The sequence below is a fragment of the Nannobrachium achirus genome (genome assembly GCF_963921795.1).
Source record: "Nannobrachium achirus genome assembly, chromosome: 15".
NCBI classification, from domain to species: Eukaryota; Metazoa; Chordata; class Actinopteri; order Myctophiformes; family Myctophidae; genus Nannobrachium; species Nannobrachium achirus.
The window spans coordinates 24,154,431-24,175,575 of NC_137822.1; the positions used below are offsets into that span (position 1 = coordinate 24,154,431).

At 42.0% G+C, this 21,145-nt stretch overlaps 2 protein-coding genes across 2 annotated transcripts; both read left to right on the plus strand.

Moving 5' to 3' along the window:
• Positions 1-2,917: 2,917 nt before the first annotated feature.
• Positions 2,918-12,093, plus strand: LOC308299712 (bile salt-activated lipase-like; the record flags this gene model as incomplete). The annotated part of the gene is made up of 11 exons (XM_080743502.1): positions 2,918-2,980; positions 4,148-4,295; positions 4,495-4,614; positions 4,841-5,038; positions 6,017-6,147; positions 6,683-6,790; positions 7,273-7,390; positions 8,935-9,121; positions 9,830-10,033; positions 11,008-11,217; positions 11,913-12,093. The coding sequence occupies 11 exons, from the start codon at positions 2,918-2,920 to the stop codon at positions 12,091-12,093; spliced, it is 1,668 nt and encodes a 555-aa protein (XP_080599628.1).
• Positions 12,094-12,808: 715 nt separating this feature from the next.
• LOC308300101 (bile salt-activated lipase-like) lies at positions 12,809-20,936 on the plus strand (the record flags this gene model as incomplete). The annotated part of the gene is made up of 11 exons (XM_080743868.1): positions 12,809-12,871; positions 14,460-14,607; positions 15,019-15,138; positions 15,867-16,064; positions 16,178-16,308; positions 16,491-16,598; positions 17,099-17,213; positions 18,156-18,342; positions 19,184-19,387; positions 19,888-20,097; positions 20,768-20,936. The coding sequence occupies 11 exons, from the start codon at positions 12,809-12,811 to the stop codon at positions 20,934-20,936; spliced, it is 1,653 nt and encodes a 550-aa protein (XP_080599994.1).
• Between the last annotated feature and the right edge of the window lie 209 nt (positions 20,937-21,145).

Consider the following 21,145-nt stretch of genomic DNA (forward strand, 5'->3'; position numbering starts at 1 on the left):
AGTTGGGATCCGTTACTCCAAAAAGTAGTGCACTACATATTACATATTACCTCTGAAAAAAGTAGTGCCTTACACTACTTCATTACTTCCTGGAGAAAGTAACTCGTTACACTACTCGTTACACTACTTTTGCGTTACTCCATAAAAAAGCCTGAGATGCATTGCCAACATATATTAGATGTATTAAATATTTATTATATATTATTATAATATATAATACAATACAGTTATGTTGTTCAATGAAGTGAGCAGGGCTCACTGGTGGTCATTTGAATGAGTCTAATAATAATAATAATATTAATAATACGAAGTTATAATAATTAATCAAAATTATAATAATTAAATTATTTCTGAGCCCCTGTGGCCTTATTTAGCTCACATATGAGTTTATTCATTTATTTATGGACATACATGGTTTCCACCTGACATTATAGCCTATAGTTCTGTATCCATATGTCAGTCAGTTTAAGCAGATTTCATTCCATTTGGCTCCTATGAATTTTCCAGTCCAGGGGTGGACATGACCTGGCGGAGATTCTCCCCCCACAGAGCGCAGCAGGTCATATAGTAATTATTATAATTTGTATTAGTAAGTAGGTAGTTCTGTAGTCAAATACAGCTGGGGGGCTTATTACCCCAGGGGGGGCCTATTCCCCCACTCTACCCTACTGTAGCAGGCGAAAGTGATGGAACTACAATGAGATGACTCCGTGTGCAGCAGAAGCACTAAAACAATGTCAAACTAATTCTAGCAGCGGAAAACTTCCCATTTGCTTAAAAAAGCAACATGCAGCGATGGTTTTGCATAAGGAATTATTAATTGTCCGTCATCATCAGCTCATGTCAGAGTCTCAGAGCAAAGGTGAGGTGCTCTTTTTCCCTCTCTCTCTCAGCCTACCGTACATTTCCAGTAGGCTAATTCATTCTTGTGGCTCGCTGGATATTTAATACTCACTATTTGGGGGTTTTAATGTATCTTGTCACGTGTAGGATATTAATCTAGGCTGTGATTCAAACGTCGGCTTTGCGCACCTCGTGATGCGCTGCCGTGCCACTCTTTTTTTCTCTTTTCTCTCTCTCTCTCCCTTTCTCTCATGGGCAAAAGGTAACTCATTTCTTTGCTTGATATTATAAATATCCGTATTTGGGGGGTTTGCTGTTTTTAGTCCCTTGTATTAATCTATATGCGATGGTTATCAAATGTCGGGTGGCTGCTGGCTGCGGCTTGATTGCCACAGTGTCACCGTGACCTGCTGCTGCGCTGACAATCAAATGTGTTATCAAATGTGTTTGATTACCTCTTCTTTGGTTAGTTATTTTAGATAAATGGCAGTTCCAATGTTTTAAAAGACAAGTGATGATGTTTACAATCGGTTCCTGCTGAAGGCAGAAGCAGAAACTGCAGGCACGAAAGTAGCGAGTAGCGAGTAACGCGACCAGGCAGTATTTGTAGTGTTATTATTATTTCGGAGGAGTAGTACCGTTACACTACTCGTTACCGAAAAAAGTAGTATTATTACAGTAACGCGTTACTTTGTAACGCGTTACACCCAACTCTGATAATATAATAATATTATTTACATCTACTGGGTTAAAAAAAACTGTATTATCCTAGATAGGGAGATGTGGGTGGTCAAGGTGCACTGAAGTCTGAAAACAGATATAAATGCATTATAAATAAAGTTCTCTAATTTTTCATTTCAAGGACCCTCAGTTTGATATGCATTATGGCCACAGATCCCCTTTAATACGCGGCAAATTATTAAGCAAAAACAATTTATGGTGAGAACTAAGAATGGTTGGTTGGTACCTGCCTCACACCACAAACCAACTGATGGACATCATTTCATCTATGACTAAGAAGCTCATCTGAGCCCAATATGACTGCTTTATGCATGTGCATACTGATCTGATAACACAAACCCACAATGATCTGATAACACAAACCCATAAGACAAATATGGGTAAACTTCTACAACACTGCCAACCAGGTGTGGAATTCCTTGACTACCTCCCTTAAAACATGTAGCTCGCTGGCATCCTTCAAAACTGCCCTGAAAACTCACCTTCACCAAAAAAGAAGCAGTCATAAAGAAGAAAAAATAAATAAAAGAAAGAAAATATATTTACAGTGGAAAGGGGGAGGAAAGTATGGGCTTAGTATATTACAAGTTTCGAGCAGTCACCTGTAAGTGACTTTTTGGAGCGATTTTAAAGGAAGTTATGGATTTACACTCCTTTAAGGCTTTCGGTAGGGCGTTCCACATGTTAGTGGTATAGCAGGAGAACGAATTTGAACCTTGTTTAGAGCCAAATCTGGGTTGAACGTGGTCTGTGGAGCTGCCTCTGGTGTTGTAATTGTGGATGCAGACTGTAATGCTGAAAAGAACACTAGGACAGTGATGAAGAGCTGTGAAAGCATATTCAAGGATAGATCTAGTATATACTTTCATTTGGTTCCATTTGTACACTCTCAGAGCTACAGTATGGTGGTCTTCGCAAATAAAACATTTGAGAACCACTATAGCAGTGGACTGACTTCCATATGACTGCATATGCACTGCATGGTGTCATAGTAAATCAGTCTCATACATATTCTGAAGAAAACCTGGAGACTTGACATTCAGTAATTGGGTATTATGATCAAAACAAGAACATTATATTGGTGTGTGAAAAAGAAAATCTAAAATTGGCCCACGGACAAGGCCAAGCTTTTGCCACAGACACATTTGTTCATGTACGGGCATTTTGAGGACCCCTGAACTGGACTAATAGACCTCATAGGGAGGGGTCTCCAACAACAGGCCAGTCACATGGGAGGAGGGCTAGGGGTCAGTGTATATAAGGCCTGTGAGGAAACATATAGAGTGTACAGGTTAAACCGTATAGACTGTACAGGTGGTCTGGACCAGCCAACATGGAGACATTGGGGCGTCTGATTGTTCTTGCCCTGTTTGTGGGCACAGCCTCTGCAACATCTGTGAGTCTACAGTAATATGTCCTACTACCTTTAAATAATGCATTCAGCACTACATTAATATTGATAGCAAAGACTTACACACACACACACACACACACACACACACACACACACACACACACACACACACACACACACACACACACACACACACACACACACACACACACACACACACACACACACATTCCATTACAATGGGATGGAATTTGTGAAGAAATATACCTTATTTTGACATGTTTACTATTTAAGTTTTTATAGTCCATGGGCCATACAAGATGTTGCTCTCGGAAAGGGTTAGGGTTAGGGTTAGGGTTGCATTTTTGAGAAGCTCTATGTCTGTAGATAATATTTTGGTATGATAACCCTTCCTGCAGTCACAGCTAAATTGGTGTTATCAGCTGCTAAAGTTGGTGTCCCATGAACTTGACTTTACAGGAAAAGAATGCAAAACATTAATCTTCTTAAAAACATTCCTTGGGCTAAAAATGGCCCCCACAAAACTGTGAAAAGTGATGACTCATCACTTTTCATCACTAAACCAAAGTTTTAAGGGGCCGTTTTTAGCCCAAGGAATGTTTTTTGTGCAAAACACATGTACTTAAAGCAGATTCATTTTTTGAAAATGTTCCTGTATTGTCAAGTTAATGGGATCATTTAGCTGTGACTCAGGAAGGGTTATCATACCAAAATATAATCTATAGATATAGAGCTTTTCGAAAATGCTAAGTAACCTTCCGAGAGCGACATCTCGTATGGCCCATGGACTAATAAGTGAAGGTGTCGTTTGTGTGTTTGCACATGCACGCATGCGCACATGTGTGTATGATGTACTGTATAATGTATTCTGTAAGTATGTATGTATTTCCTTTTAATGTGAAACACAAGGAGTTTACTTTGGATGAAATGTGCTGGTAAATAAAATGGAATGGTTTCGACTCTGTGACTTTGAGTCCAGTTGACAGCTGTGTATGCGTAGAAGTTGGTGGCTGTCTGCCTGAAGAATGTGAAGATACCGTGTTTAAGCATACATTAGTGATTGTGGAACATTTACAAAGCAATGTTACTATAGAATTATCAAAAATAAACAAGACAAATAACATAAACGGAGCATTCAGAATGAGTTGTAGAAAGGAATAGATTTTTACATGTTATTTTAATGTGTAGCTAGGAGTGGTGCACACAGAATCAGGCATGGTGGAAGGGGACAACATTCGTCTTGGCATTGGTCGTCGTATGGACGTCTTCAAGGGAATTCCCTTCGCTGACGTCCCTGGGAGGTTTGAGAAGCCTAAGACTCACCCTGGCTGGGACGGTGAGAAACCAACATGAATGTCATGTCATTCGTATTGACGCCATTTAATTATATATATTTTTTTCATATTTAATGTAATCATATACTGTAGAAGATCTGATCCAGAATGACAGATATAAGCGGCAGAATTCAGTTCTGAAAGATTGTATGATTCTGTGGCAGACCGTCACATTTACTTTGTTTTAATTGCTGACCTCAGGCGTGCTGAGGGCCAAGGACTACAAGCCCAGGTGTATGCAGGTGAATATGCTGATGATTGATACCCGTGGCAAAGAAGACTGTCTTTACCTGAACATCTGGGTTCCTCATGGCCGTCAAGGTAGAATCTTAGTGGTTTTATAAGTTATTTAATCAGTTTTCAGTGCAAACGATGCAGTCATATGATAAAGTAGTTCCAGTAAACTTGTGCGTTCACCTGCATAACTCCAACGCACGTTCTCCTTCAATTAGAACGTGTCCATTTGAATTGAATTAAATGTCACTCAATGTGGAAATAATTTGTATTCTGTCTCTAAAGTTTTTGTTTGAATGCTTTCTCTTTATAGTGTCCATTAACCTGCCAGTCATGGTCTGGATCTATGGAGGAGGTTTTCTGGTTGGAGGCTCCATGGGGGCCAACTTCCTGGACAACTACCTGTATGACGGACAGGAGATTGCAGACAGGGGAGATGTTATCGTTGTGACCCTGGGCTACCGTGTCGGAACCCTGGGTTTCCTCAGCACTGGAGATGCAAGCATGGCTGGCAAGTATTAGGAACATTTGAAAGTATTGGCTGTGAGTGGTAAATGGCCTGCATTTACATAAAATGTAAAGCGTCTCATAGCACTGTACAATTGTTTTAGTCAGGAACTCACATCAAGGTAGATTTAACCATTTATTGCAACACATGGAATGCAGTTAAACATATGGCATTTAAGGGCTCCGTGTTCAGAAATGTTCCCTAAATTTTGTCATGCATGCCTGCTAAGCAAAATCAGGGAACTTCTGTAGCAATACATTGACATATTAGCTTATCAGCAGACATAAAAATACAAGTATTTGAGCCTATATGCCAGACTCTGATCAAAAGGTGGAGGCTGGGGTGGAGGAGGCAGCTATACAGAAGGGGGAAATCTCGCTTTTGCGAAGGCCCATCATTTCGACTGGAGGGTTAGCGACTCACTCCACGGAGGTTAAGGTTAGGGTGAGGGTTAGAGTCGGGTGTCGAAAAGATGACATGTAGTAACAGCGACACGCTCCCAACAGAAGCGGATCCAAGGCATCAGACCAAAGACAAGCAGTGCTATAGTGAATGCAAGCCGTATTTAAAAGAGTCTCCCTACTGAGCGAGAGCTCTGATTGGATAATGGCAGTGTGATGTAACAGATCTGTGAATGGGGAATAAGAAAAGGATCTGACTGACAGCTGATTACAGCTGAGGCGGGCGAGACTCACGTGTCCTGCATAAACTACGTATATGCTTCATTTCACATTAACCCATTCATGCACCAACGGTGGAGGAAACCAAGCAAGGCACCATCCTGCTCATAGGGAGCAATCAGTGTCTTTATTGCTCAAGGACACTTTGGCACTTAGCCAGGTATCGAACAGAGAACCCTTCGATTCCAAGAGGGACACTCTACCTCCTGAGCCACTGCCATCACTGTAGACATGTGTATGTAAAAGTAAGTCTAATACTGTAGGTTGTTATTGGTCATCAATTAGGTTGGTTTCTTGACAGGAAACTATGGTCTGTGGGACCAGCAGGCTGCCATCGCCTGGGTACACAGGAACATCGCCAGCTTCGGTGGAAACCCTAACACCATCACCATTTTTGGAGAGTCTGCTGGTGGAGCGAGTGTGAGCTTCCAGGTAAGTGGCTGGTGATGCTGGTTTAAGTACACAAACCCCTAGCCAGTGGTGGACAAAGCACTCAACCCCAGTACTTGAGTCAAAGTATAGATACTCCTGCTCAAAGTTTGCTCTGTCAAATTTGTATACTTGAGTTAAAAAGACACTACTTGCTTTTTAAAAGTACAAGCCCGGACCGCTGGCCTAACGGTCCGGGTACCTAGGCTCCATTGCAGCCTGACAGCACGTTGTGTAGAGAAAAGTAGCGAAGTCAAAAGTACAAGTAATATTGTCTTTGAAATATAGTGGAGTGACTGTCATAAGTATCCAAAAATACAAAGTACAGACACTTGGGTCCTTATTCTGGCAAACGTGTGCTTGTATATCAGCCTTTACTATAGCGTTTAGATGGAGAGGAGGAAACCAAATATAGACCCGAGGACAGTTGATACTGTGTGTGTGTGTGTGTGTGTGTGTGTGTGTGTGTGTGTGTGTGTGTGTGTGTGTGTGTGTGTGTGTGTGTGTGTGTGTGTGTGTGTGTGTGTGTGTACAACAGACTCTCACACCCCACAACAAAGGTTTATTCAAGAGAGCCATCTCCCAGAGTGGAGTTGCTCTCTGCCCCTGGGCAGTCAACAGAAACCCTCGGGAGTTTACAGAGAAGGTAACGTGTTCAAACTCCCACTACACCTAAGACAGGCAGCCTCTGTGGATAGCTTTAAAGCACAGCTCAAGACCTATTTCTTTACTCTTGCTTTTAGCTAAATTTTTAAATCCCTGTGCTGCTAATTGACGTCCGCACTGTTCTGAAATTGTTATTTCTCTGCTTAATTGTAATCATTTTAATTATTTCTTTTTATTCTGTATTTTTTATTTTATTTTACTTTTTCTCTGTTAAGCACTTGTGCTTCATTTTCTGCTCTGTAAAGCGCTTTGAGCTGCATTTCATGTCATGAAAGGTGCTATACAAATAAAGTTTTATTATTATTATTATTATTATTATTATTATTATTAAATCATGAAAATATACAGTATATAAAATGTATTATCATAAACCCTATTTTTTATATTGTTTCAAAAATAGCCATTTGTTCTAGGAATTATAGTATATATTTTTTTACTTTTACCTTCAACTTCACTCTCCAGGTTGCTAGGAAGGTCAACTGCCCCACTGATGATAAAATGGTAGAATGTCTGAAAATGACAGACCCTGCACGGCTTACACTGGCCGGTTCATTGGACATTCATTTCGCAACTCCTCATAGTAAGTATTCCATCAAATAGCATCACGTCTCTACCGGAAAACCTCCACAGGCTGTCTGTCAGTCAGTCAGTCAGTCCGTCAGTCAGTCAGTCAGTCACACTTTTGCCCTGCTCATATCTCCGCAACCGTTGCCCCCATCCCTGCCAAATTTTGCACACACACTCCTTGACTGCCAAACTACAACCTCCAAGGACCCCCGGAGCCCCAGGGACCCCCAGGTCCCTGGGGGACCCCCAGATGTAAAAAATGACCAAATGTGCTCACACGTCACACTTTTTCCCTGCTTATATCTCCGCACCCGTTGACCCGATCCATGCCAGATTTTACACACACACTCCTTGCCTGCCAAACTACAACCTCCAAGGACCCCCGGAGCCCCAGGTCCCTGGGGGACCCCCAGATGTAAAAAATGACCAAATGTGCAAAAATGACCAAATGACCACCCCAACGGGGCAGCTCACGGGGAATTCCCGGGGACCACCGACTCCTGCTGCTCCAGAACGGATGCAAAAGCGGTGGCGCCCCCAGTGGAGGACCCCCTGCCACTGCAGCGCACATAAAATGCCGTAACTCGGGCTAGGAGCGTCCGGGAGAGCCGGGGCCGGTACCTATTCGTCCGCCAAGGCAACGCGGAGACCCCACCCCTCATTTCTCACATGGCCCTATTCTAGCGCCACCTTCAGGCCGATTTTTAAAACACATTTTTGGACACTGCTCCTACAGTTTTTGCCCTAAAATCACGAATATGACTACACAGCATGTCTACACTCATGTCATCAACATGGATCAGGAAGATTTGGGAAAAACACATTTTTGCCCTATTTGTGGAGATAAGCCACCTACGGTCGCTTATCTCCCGATTAGGGAGTGTTACTTGTTTGATAGGGTTTTTGGGTTTTAAAAACCCAAGGGCCCCCCCCTAGTGGCGAAAATAAATTTTGTTTTTAATAGGCCTAAATAAAAATATATGCCCAATACGCCCATATCTACATAAATTCATACTAGGATATTATATGTATTTAGTAATTTCCAATATATTAGGGGTAATCATTGCTGTAGTTTTGCGCTTAAATCGCGCAAAGACAACAGACCCAGGCCCTTTTGATCAGGGCCCCCTTGATCCGAAAACCCATGGGGAATAAGGTCTAATTTCGCCACTGATGCTTATCCTATGCTGACTAAAATCCCATTGAAATGCTGCAGAAAGATAGTAGAATACGTGATATATCTGTCTTAAAGAACAATATGTTCTGGTTCGATATGGTTCATAAGAACTTCCAGGCCAGCAAGGCCAGCAAAGTGCCGATGTGTGTCCCTGAGCAAGACTTTAGAATGGGTGCCCACTGCTTCTAGTTGTTATAGGATGGATAAATGCATTAATTTCACGTAAAGACCCCAAGGAGTGAGGACTATTCTATCTATTCTAATCAATTCTTGCCAATTAGATTCCAAGCCACAGAGGTACCTGCTTTTTTCATGCAAGGTGTAACAGTACTGTAACTGTAAGACAGTGGGTCATGGTTGGTTGTATTTGCCTCCTCCAGGTCCCATTGTTCATAATCTGAAACTGTCTCCTGTGATTGATGGGGACTTCCTTCCTGACGAGCCTGGGAAGCTTTTCGCCAACGCTGCTGACATCGACTACATTATTGGTGCCAATGACATGGACGGACACCTGTTTACTGGCGTCGACGTCCCCACCCTTAACAGTCCCTTGGTTGAGACCAAAGTGTGAGTATCAAGGGCCGTATCAAAGACAGTTGGGCTTAAAGCTGAAATCAATCAAATGTCTACCACTGAGCCAATTAGTGGTCCTACCCGACTACAATATCTAAATGTCTCAATAGAAAAGGAGGGAGACCACCTCCAAAGGGAAGGTGGTGGGTCGCTGGCAATGAGGTAAAGTCTGAAGAGGTGGGTATTCAGACTATAATGGAAGCTGTGTAGATTAGAAATCTAATCTACACATCTACCATAAGGATGGGTGTCATTCCACATCTTGGGAAACAGGCCGGCTGGAGGGGTGGACAGACAGCTTGTCATTGAGAAGTCAGTAGAGTAGCCAATCACTGTGTGCAGCCTGGGGTTGGATCATATCCTGCAGATAGGGTGTGGCGTGCCCTATGGCTGCCTATAGGTCATCAGCAACTCAGGAGTCAATGATGTGAGCAAAGTTGGGTATAGCATGTGTGTAGCATGGCATTCTGTATCAGTTGATGAGGTAGGATTAGAGAGCATGAAGGCAGATCAGCAAGGGACAGTTGTAGTTGTCAAATCTGCAGATAACTGAGGCCTGCATAAGGAGCTGAACAGACTCCTTGGTGAGAAGGAAGGTAAGAGACTGATCGTTCGGATGTTGTACGATGCAAACCTAAAAGATAACTTGTTTATCCTTTGAAGTCTGTTTTCTTTATTTCTTTATTTTTGTCACATTTGCAGGCAGGATGTGAAAGATCTCCTTGGTGCTTATACCAAAGAAAAGGGCATTTCCGGCCAAAATGCAGCTTTTAATCTCTATTCTTCCACCTGGTCATCAAATCCCTCCAAGGAGTCAATCAAGAAAACTGTAGTGGCCATTGGAACTGACTACATCTTCCTGGTTCCTACCCAGGCTGCACTCTACCTGCATGCTGATAACGCCGGGTGAGAGATTCAATGTAGACTTAATGTCTGCCCAGTAAATTGTGTGTTAATGTAACTCTGTATACAAAAGAGTGTACAAATGCAAGGTCTGTTTATTTGCATTTGTACACTCTCTGAGTGTACAAAATGAACTCTGAGTTACAAATGGATAAATTAAAAACTGAGAATTTACTGTGTAGTTAAGATTCATGTGCATGAGTTGTACATGTCTAACTCTTTAGGCATGTTATTGTGCATAATACAATATTTATTATTTGCCATACCAACGTCAAACATAATATGTCAGGTCCAGGATATTATCTTCTGGTGTACACCTAAGCAGAGGGTTCATTAATGTACCGATTGAGCTGTGCAGATACTATAGTATGATCTCATCTTTCAGGGAAGTCTGACAGATGAGGCCTGCAGAAAATCATGTCAAATAGGTTAGAAATTGGTTGTTTTATCAGATGTCAAATGGAAACCTTTAAAAAATAGCAACAGGTAGCGACACTACAAAAATTAAGATTAGCTGTTAACCAAACATGTTAACCAACAATCTCAACAGAAGGTGTCATATTCTACCTGTTTCTTGTTCCAATTCATTGTTCCATAGCTTAATTTGATTCGCCCAGCAGCCTTCGCGTGTTTATAGCTGAAATCTGCCTCCGAGCCAATCAAACAAAGCTATGGGAAGACAAACCGAAACAAGAAACCGGTATGACACCTTCTGAAAACCTGGGACCACCATGTGTAATGATCTCAGGTATTTCCTCTCGTCATGGAATAGGAATAGATTCGTTTTATAGTATGGTTATTACAAATGTGTAGGACCTCCCTGACATAATTATCTAAACGTCTATAGGCCTGGTAGTATGAAGTATAAACCAGCCTCTAGTGCCTCTCTAGAACGTGCCTAACCATTATTTTTTTAGTATGTTTTTGGTAAAGTGATAACCACTGTGTATCGTTATTTCCTTCTTGTCCCATCAAAGATCCGGTCGTACCTACTCCTACCTGTTCTCTGAGCCTAACCGCATGGGTGGTCTGGCGAGGCCCTACCCAAGCTGGATGGGTGCTGACCATGCTGATGACCTGCAGTATGTGTTTGGAAAGCCTTTTACCACCCCTCTGGGCTACTGGCCCAGACACCGTGATGTCTCCAGATACTTCATCGCATACTGGACCAACTTCGCCAAGACTGGGTATATCAACAAATAGATATACAATAGGGCATTAACGATAAAGTCGACAAGTCGACTGAGTCGACTTCATTACACAAGTTGACTCCCAACAGAGAAAGTCGAAAGTCGAAGTTGAAAAAAAAAATCCTTTGTATTTTTTTCTATCATTATCTTTGCTTCGTGCGTCTGTACAGCATTCAAACAGTAGGATTGCTTATTGTCAAGGACGGAATGATCCAATATTACAGTGCTACATTACATTTGGTATAACATGGTTCTATTGTGAAAATAGCAGATCTACATGCTCACAACGCCTCGCGATTGTGAGCATGTAGATCGGCTATTTTCACAATTTCTGCCTCTATACCGGTATATTTGACAATTTGGACAATGTTTAATTTGTCATTTTAGAGATATTAAAAAGTCCTTAAATTGGCACTTTAGAAATGTGAAGATACCCTCTATATACTTAAACTTTATAAAATAATTGGGGGGTCGTGTGTGATGTGATGACGTCATCAAACGATAAAATCGACTTCAACTCAACTTTTTACTGAGTCGAGTTGACTTGCAAAAATCACAATCATCATTATAAAAGACTGGGTAATGAGTCTGGACAGGTACTCTGGGGACCAAAAAGGGTATTTTCGTACGAAAAAATGCAGCAGAATGCAAATACCTTTATTCTCATGGGGGGTATTTCTTCTCTGTTATAGGGACCCCAACTACGGAGGGCTCAAGGTTCCTGTCAACTGGCCTGAATTCAAGAGCCATGGCCATCAGTATCTGGAGCTCCACGCCGGAACGAACAGTCAGTCAGTGAAAAAGCAGCTCAGACTTCGTTATGTGCAATTCTGGACCAATGAATTGCCCAACATGAAGTCAGCCTCTGAATAAGGAACGTACCTACCTCATTAAGTTTATATATTTACAGCATTTTTATACTTTACTATGACAGTGTTGCTTACCAAAAAGATAAGTTCTTATCAACAAAAAAACACCGCTGTGTTATTAGAGAACTAATTATTTTGTCACATGGAGAGAATACTGTATTCATATGATCACTGAAACAATAAACCCAAATACATAAGTCATCTGGATTGCTTTGTTATTATCTGCTATTATTAGCTCTATGCTCAATGCTACAGTTTCACAATCTCTGCCAGGGCCCAGGGGTCGAGATTGTGTGAAAAAACTTCCACTTCACATTTATGTTTGGTGGGGCAGAGGCGTCAATTGGGTATGGCAAGCTATGGCAGCTACCATACCTTGGCTACAGGGGGAAATAATACAATGTACTTTTCATCTTGCCTGTTGCTAAGGTATGGCAACATAACTGGTGTCTTGCACGCGCGCCCTCGTGCGCATGCAAGACAACAGTCATGCTGCCATACCTTAGCTTTTTCTGAACTGACGCCGCTGTGGGGGGAAATGCATGGACCAGAGATCCAGGTATAACCCCATTTAACCCAGGGCTAGAATAGTATTTTCTGTTCCTGTGTGTCTACTCTATACCTGTTTGCAACATCATAGAGCCCAATGGCCCATTCAGTAGGAGGAGCCTCCTGTATAAAGCCTGGTGGATCAGTCCAGGGCTCTCAGGTCGGTCACCATGAAGATGCTGGGGATATTAGTAGTTGTTGCTCTGTTCCTGGAGACTGTCTCCACCGCGTCTGTAAGTTGACATTTCTGCAGTCATAATGTTGTTGTCGGGTGGAAACCTTGTATGTCCCAACCGATCGTTTTGTATTCCTCGTTTTAAAAATGTAAACTAGTGAAAATAGCCGATCTACAAGCACACACCGCCTCGCACCGCAAGTTGTTGTGTGCTTGTTGATCTGCTATTTTTACTAGTTTTGTGCAACAGTCTTATATGATAAGGCAGAGCTTAATTTACGAAAGTTTTTTCCTTTAGATAAATGTATCTGATATAATAATAATTTGAAACAACAACTAACTTATCTAAAAGTAGGGGCCGGGGACCCCTAGGGGTCCTTGAAGGAGTTCCAGGGGGTCCCCAGCTAAATCTGTTAATATAGCATCCACATCAGTTTAACCACTTTAAGCTTACAATGCGTTGCAATGCATTGTGAGCTTTTAGATCTGCTTTTTTTTTGCAAAGAAATTTGAAACTTTTCAACAACACAAATCTTGTAGTGGGTCCCTGGCAGAAAATATTTTCAGATGGCGTCTGCAGCCAATTAATTTGGGGGTCCTTGACATGAAAACATTTTTAACATACTTTTTTGTATTGTCATGTCCAAAGAAGCTAAATCTGAATACACCAACGGATTCAAACGTTAAATTAAACGGAAATGGACTGACAGGACTTTTGACATTGACAGCTGTCACAGCCTCTATGTGGCCCCCCTGCAAGTAACAAGAAAATCTTGTGAAACAAACGTCGCTACTCAATCATCAAGGATGATACTACACGAAAGAAGAAGAAGACAGCTGTCACTCTCACCAAATATATTGTTATATGATGATGCAATGTACAAGAAAATATATTGTACCTATACTGTATGTCAGATTTGTACTGTTTATAGTTTATAGTCATTTTGAATAATGCAGTCTAAAACAAAGTTTAAACGACTTTATTCACTCCCATTCCTCCCATTATAATACTGTCTTTGAATAAACAAAACACACTGCTATGACAGACAGGTGGTATCATCAGCAACAGTTGGCAGACCAATTGGTTCCAGATCAATCAACTTCTATCTCTATGACTCACTCTTCAATCCAAATGGTTTAATATTTACATTTATTTGTATCTGTGAGTGGTGAGTTAGAAAGGCCTTCATTGTGACCGTAGGTCACATTTACTATGAAAACCTGCAGCTCATGTGCGTCAGTCAGTACACCTCATGTCACGCTCCATATTATGGCCAGGACATCATTAATTTGCAAGTGTGACTCGCATCACAGCAACAACACTTGCAAATTAATTCTGTCCATGTCCCTTTTATGCCCATTAATGGAGATCCCTGATGTCATCAATATTAAGCCCATATCTGGGAATGCCCATATATGGACATATTCTGTCAGTCTCATGATAACCAGTGTGGTTGTTACAAAGCGAGTCACACTTGCAAATTAATTCCACCGTTGTCCCTTTTAATGCCATATATGGAGATATTAAGCCCATATCTGGGAATGCCCATATATGGACATATTGTGTCAGTCTCTGTTGTTTCAGCGCGACCCTTTAGGGCGAGGTCACCCTTAGGGCATCTTACTGGTGTTGATGTACTGTATAGCTAGGAGTGGTGCACACAGAAGGAGGCATGGTGGAAGGGGAGAACATTCGTCTTGGATTTGGACGTTATATGGACATCTTCAAGGGAATTCCCTTCGCTGACATCCCTGGGAGGTTTGAGAAGCCAAAGCCTCACCCCGGCTGGGATGGTGAGTAGAAACCATTTCTACAACTTATTCAATACATCTATGGATTCAGTCGCATTCAGTGTACAAACTAAAATATGGTAAATTGTAATAAAGAAATATACTATATATATGACATATTATCATTATTTTTTGCCAAAGGAGCGCAGTTCTCTCTAAAGTATTTATGTATTAGGACAGACTGTAGAAAAACAGAGTAAATGAAATAAGGTAAGATCGGGCTGTATTCCAATTACAGCCCGAGTAACAAGTCCTACAGTTAGTAGGACTTGTTACTCATTGACTTCCCTGCCCAGACCATTCGTGCCAGCATTACAGTGGACTGAACTGGCAACCTTCCTGTCACAATAAGCATGTTCCTTGAACTTTAGGCCAGGCTACCACCTTCCCAATCACCACTGTTTCTTGCCTCAGGTGTTCTAAAGGCCACGTCATACGCCAAGAGATGCCTTCAGATCAACCTGCTCATGACTTCTACCCGTGGCACAGAGGACTGCCTTTACCTTAACATCTGGGTTCCTCAAGGCCGCTCAGGTATAACCTCAGTGCTTTTAATTCTTCCAGATCATTATCATTTCTGAATAACCTTGTCTTCAGTTTGGGGATGCTGGTAGTTCAAAGTTATTGAACAAAAACATATGAGCCGTGAAGCTTTTTTAATCTATTACCCTCTTGAGTATACCTCAGATGTTTTTCCAGTAACCTTTGAACTAGTAGTATTATCGATAAAACAAAATGTAGAATATTACAAAATCTCTGGTTCTTCCCTTACTAGCACAAGCGTAATTTGTATAGGGTTGATGGGTTTAATTAACCCAAGGGCCCCCCTACTGGTGGTGACAGTATTATAAATTCATAGGCTATTATATCGTCGTTGTCGGGTGAAAACCTTGTATGTTCAAAACTGTTCGTTTTGCATTTTTTATTTTAAAAATGATTTAAACTTGTGAAAACAGCCGATCTACAAGCACACAACGCCTCGCGGTGCGAGGCGTTGTGTGCTTGTAGATCTGCTGTTTTCACTACTTTTGTGCGACGGCCTTGTACGATGAAGCAGGGCTTTGTTTTGCGAAAGAACGTACACATTTGAAACTTGGAGATACGAGGTTTACACCCGACAACGACAATATGTATTTAGTGTATTTCCAATATATTAGGGGTCTCTAATCTCCTAATCTATGGGCCCCCCTCACAGCAGTACAGGGCGCTTTTGATCTGAAAACCCATGCAGAATAAGATCTAATTTCGCCCCTGCTTACTAGTATCTACTAAGCTGCCAGTCATGGTTTGGATCTATGGAGGAGGATTCCTTGCCGGAGGTTCTATGGGAGCCAATTTCCTTGATAACTATCTGTACAGCGGACAGGAGATGGGTGACAGGGGAGATGTCATTGTGGTGACACTGGGCTATCGGTTGGGACCCCTGGGCTTCCTCAGTACGGGAGATTCTAGCCTAACTGGTAGGTTTCAATGCATATTCTATTTCGGGAAAATTATGTCTTACTTACTACATAATATGTAGATCTTTGAAGAAAGCTGTTTCTATCTCACAGCACATTTTCTGCATTAACAGGAAACTATGGACTGTGGGATCAACATGCTGCCATTGCCTGGGTGCACAGGAATATTCAGGCCTTTGGAGGAGACGCTGACAATATCACTGTCTTTGGAGAGTCTGCTGGTGGCGCAAGTGTCAACTTCCAGGTTAGCTGGACATTTGGCTTTGTTTATATTTATATATATGGTATATATAAAGCTATTATTACAGGACCCGTTCTTGGTTTTCTGTTACTGATTAAGGATATTCATTCGATGAATTCTCTCTCTCTCTCTCGCTCTCTCTCTCTCTCTCTCTCTCTCTCTCTCTCTCTCCCCCCACTTACAAGATTGTCAGTCCTCACAACAAAGGGTTGATCAAGAGAGCCATCAGCCAGAGTGGCACTGCCCTTTGCCCATGGGCCATTAACAAGAGCCCCCGGAGGCTGGCGGAGGAGGTAGCAAACAAATTCTTTCACATGTGTAACTGTTTGACGATACTTTGCCTGATAGGCTATCTGTATTATTTATGATTCATTCATAGTATTGTGTCAATTGTTCGAAGCGAAACTGTGCAGACACACTATGCATCCATGCCAGAGCAGAACCTTTGCCTAAAAATATATACAGATTGGCCTGTTATAGCACCACCAGGAGGCAGATTCTTGTTTTATTTGCCCTCTGCCCTGCATTTTTCAAATTGTCCCGCTATAGCACCAACAGGAGGCAGAATTGTTGCCACAAAACAATCGGTACACAATATCTCTATATAGTCAAGTGATCAACACGGAAATGTCCGATATTCCATATTCCATCCTGATTGGCGAATTCTGAACATCGCTGGCCCACAATAACCTACCTGACCCGGTGGAGACCTGTGGTCCGAGGAGCACTTTTTCTAGAGTTTTTAGTTTTTTAATCCTGCGTTCTTCCTGTAAACATTCATCCTTATCTATAGGTTGCACTGAAGGTCAACTGTCCTACTGACGACAACATGGTAGCCTGTTTGAAAATGACTGATCCTGTGCTCCTTACCATGGCCGGAATTCCCAACGTCTCTAGCTCAATTGATAGTAAGTAGTACTCCACCAGACAGCCAGCTATAGCTGCCTTTTGACTCAAAATATTTCCACTTGGAACCCCGGTGGTCCCCGGACCTGAGTTCAGGGGCGTCACAAGGGGTAGGAAAGTGGGACTGAGTTACTAGGGCCCAAGGTGGTGGAAGGGCCTTAATTATTTTATACTTAAAGGAGTAGTTCACCACTTTTCAACCTGTCTTCATATAATAGGTCTTCACTAATGTTCATAATAAAATAGAACAAATTTTATCTATTCAGTCTGGGTCTGATAGGAGAGCTGTCAAATCCTTCCTACCGGTGACATCATCGTTTGACAAAAAAAAAAATATATATATATATATATATATAAAAATAAAAAAAGAGATTTTTATTATCACGAGAACAATGGCTTCCACTTTAACATTGCAACTTTTTCAGGAATAGAAAGCCTGCATTTTCTATTAGCTTGCATTTCCCCCATTTCCTGCGAGCTTGTAGATCTGCTATTTTTGAAAAGTCGTAAAAATGTTTGCAAATCTTTGAATATGTGTTTTTTAAGCAAACATTTGTAACTCAAATTTTGCTTCTGGGGGGTCCCTGGAACTCAATATTTTGAGATGGGGTTCCGTGGCCAAATACATACCATTTTGGGGGTCCTTCACATGAAAAGGTTTGAGCTCCACTGACATAGCAACATAGGTTTTTCAAAAAACCTCAGAAGGATTTGAAATATTCAAAGATTTTCATGATTTTTTAAAAATAGCAGATCTACAAGCTCGCAGCGCGGCACTCGGTGCCGCGCTGTGAGCTTGTATATCTGCTATTTTTCAATAGCTAAAGCACAGGGGGCCCGCAGTGAATCCTTGTACCCAGGGCCCAGAATTTGGTGTGACGCCCCTGCCTGAGTTGATCCACTAACAAAGGCTATATACAAAATAACTTTCTCCCATCTTACAGACCCCCTCCTTAACAACCTGGACTTTGCTCCTGTGGTTGACGGAGACTTCCTTCCTGACCATCCTGGCAAGCTGTTCCACAACGCCGCTGACATTGACTATCTGGCTGGTGCCAATGACATGGACGGTCACATCTTCACTGGCATAGATGTCCCCTCAATCAACACACCGCTGTTCGACACACCTGTGTGAGTTCGTCCGACACACAGAGAACAATGAAGCCTGGGTCGTTTATACTTTGTTGTACGCCAGCGTCGTGTGCAAAAAATAGCCAATCTGTTATTTTTACTTAAAGGACAACTTTTTTTTACAACAAGGGTTCATATTTTAGATTGTAATTAGAGAAAAGATGAGTGTTAAAATGTTTTCATTTACTGCTTTCTATTGTTTTAGCGGTTTTAGTATTTTGATTCCCTCAGTTGGTGGAGGCATGCGTACAAGTGGCTAAATACAGTATGACTTTTTAGACACAATAAGCCGGCAAATTTCTTTGTTACTATTTGCACCAGCCCCCATAAGTCACATCTGCCCATGAAAGATTGTGGTGCATCTTGGGAATGGGCTTATTGTGCATGCCTGCCCCCAACCTGGGGGCATGCTTGCAAATCTAAATTGTTAAAATCACTAAAACGATAGAAAGAAGTAAATGAAAACATTTTAACACTCATCTTTTCTTTTCTCCAATGACTATCTAAAATATAAACCCTTGTTGTAAAAAGTTGTCCTTTTCATGAAGTGTGGGTCATGACCGAAAGAAGATGATCATGGATACAAGCAGCCAAAATCTCAGGGGGCTGGGGTCTCCCTCAGGAATAGGGAGCAACAAGTTGAGTCACCTGGGAGACCTGATGATGAATGGACGGACAGACGGACGGACGGACAGACAAGTGTGAGTGAGAGAGAGAGAGAGAGAGAGAGAGAGAGAGAGAGAGAGAGAGAGAGAGAGAGAGAGAGCACTGAGGTCAGATGGTATTATCTCACCCACAGTGGTTTACTATTAAACCAAAATGTTCAAATATGTAATTGCAGGGATGATGTTAAGAGACTCCTGGGTGCTTACACCAGGGAGAAGGGGCAGGCTGGTTTGGACAAGGCCTTCGAGACATACAACTCAACCTGGGGCACAAATCCTAGTCAACAAGACATCAAACAAACCATTGTGATGATTGGGACCGACTACATCTTTCTGATTCCTACGCAGGCTGCCCTCTACCTTCATGCTGCCAACGCTACGTGAGAACGTCTTTCTCAGGGGTCAATTTGTTTTTGTTTTTTTAAGGGGGAGAGGGGGGACTTTCGTAACCACTTAAACCCTATTCATGGGTTGCATTTGTAGTCCTAAACGGCCATCTTGAGGACCAACACAGGTGTTTCAATTTCTCAGATTATTGGCATAGAACTAATGTTCTACGCCAATCAGAACACCTGTGTTGGTCCTCAACATGGCCGGTGTAGGACTACAAATGCAACCCATGAATATACTTTTTGGTACGGCAATAGCAACAATTGTTAAATTGTGACATTATCAAACTTAAATATCAACCATATAGAAAAGAAATGTATTCCATTCAGTATGGCCAGATGCAGGGATAAAATACCTCTGTCCACTCCAGAGTCTCTCGCTCCCCACCTGGGGTTGAGAGCACGGGAAGCTGATTCGCCTCTTAAATTAGCCTCTAGAACCTCTCTCCATATTCTGTTAAATCATATATCCATGTTCCCTTCTTTCAAAGAACCGGACGTACCTACTCGTATCTGTTCAATGAGCCTAATCGCCTGGGTGGTGTGGCAAGGCCTTACCCAAGCTGGATGGGTGCTGACCATATGGATGACCTGCAGTATGTGTTTGGAAAGCCTTTTACCACCCCTCTGGCCTACTGGCCCAGCCACCGTGATGTCTCCAGATACATGATCGCCTACTGGACCAACTTCGCCAAAACTGGGTATATCTACAACTACAGATACAACACAGCTGCTCGCTCTGAGTCGCTCATGATCATCATTATGGCAATTGTAGCTTCGAATACACGAAAGGTCGACCTAAAACAAAGTCGACCCAAACTCGTTTCCCAACGTGTCTGTGGCCTTAAGCTAGATGCAGAATAGACTGAAATCTAATCTTTGCTTCTGGGGGTCCCTGGAACAAAATATTTTGCGATAGGGGTCCATCCGTGGAACCAAATATTTTGAGATGGGGGGTCCGCGGCCAAAAACACATTTTGGGGGTCTTCTAAATCCTAACAGTTTTCCTGAAAAACCTTATGTTGCTATCATTGTTTCTCAAACTTTATCAAGTCAAGGACCCCCATAATGATATGTATTTGGCCATAGACCCCCATCGCAAAATATTTTGTTCCAGGGACCCCCAGAAGCAAAGATTAGATTTTTGTCTATTCTGCATCTAGCTTCAGGCCACAGACCCGTTGGGAAACGAGTTTGGGTCGACTTTGTTTTAGGTCGGCTTTTCCTGTTAGGTGGGATTTAACACTTCAATCATTGTTAAATCCCAAGGCAGATCTAAGCAACAGAAGGTCGTTGACTAAGACTAGACTAACGTTTGTCCTAAAAAGAATTGCTCTAATTCAGCTGCTGTTTGACTTTTCGTCTATACAGAGACCCCAACAAGGGAGGACTTAATGTGCCTGTTACCTGGCCTGCATTCACCAGTGCGACTGAGAAATACCTGGAGATCAATGCCAAGATGGACAGGAACTCTGCAAAGCAGCAACTGAGGCTGCGCTATGTCCATTTCTGGACTAGTGTCTTGCCCAACCTTCCATAATTAAAGGCTTACATAATTGTTAATAAACGTCCTCTCTTGTAGTCAAACTGCACAACTACTAAACAACAACAAAATCAGTATGTCAAAATGTAATATACTGACATAATATGGACGAAAATAAACGGATGAAATGATCAAATGTTCTTTTGATTTCATTTCAATTGCCACACTGTTCTATTTATGGTATGAATAGCTGTGACAAGACCGTA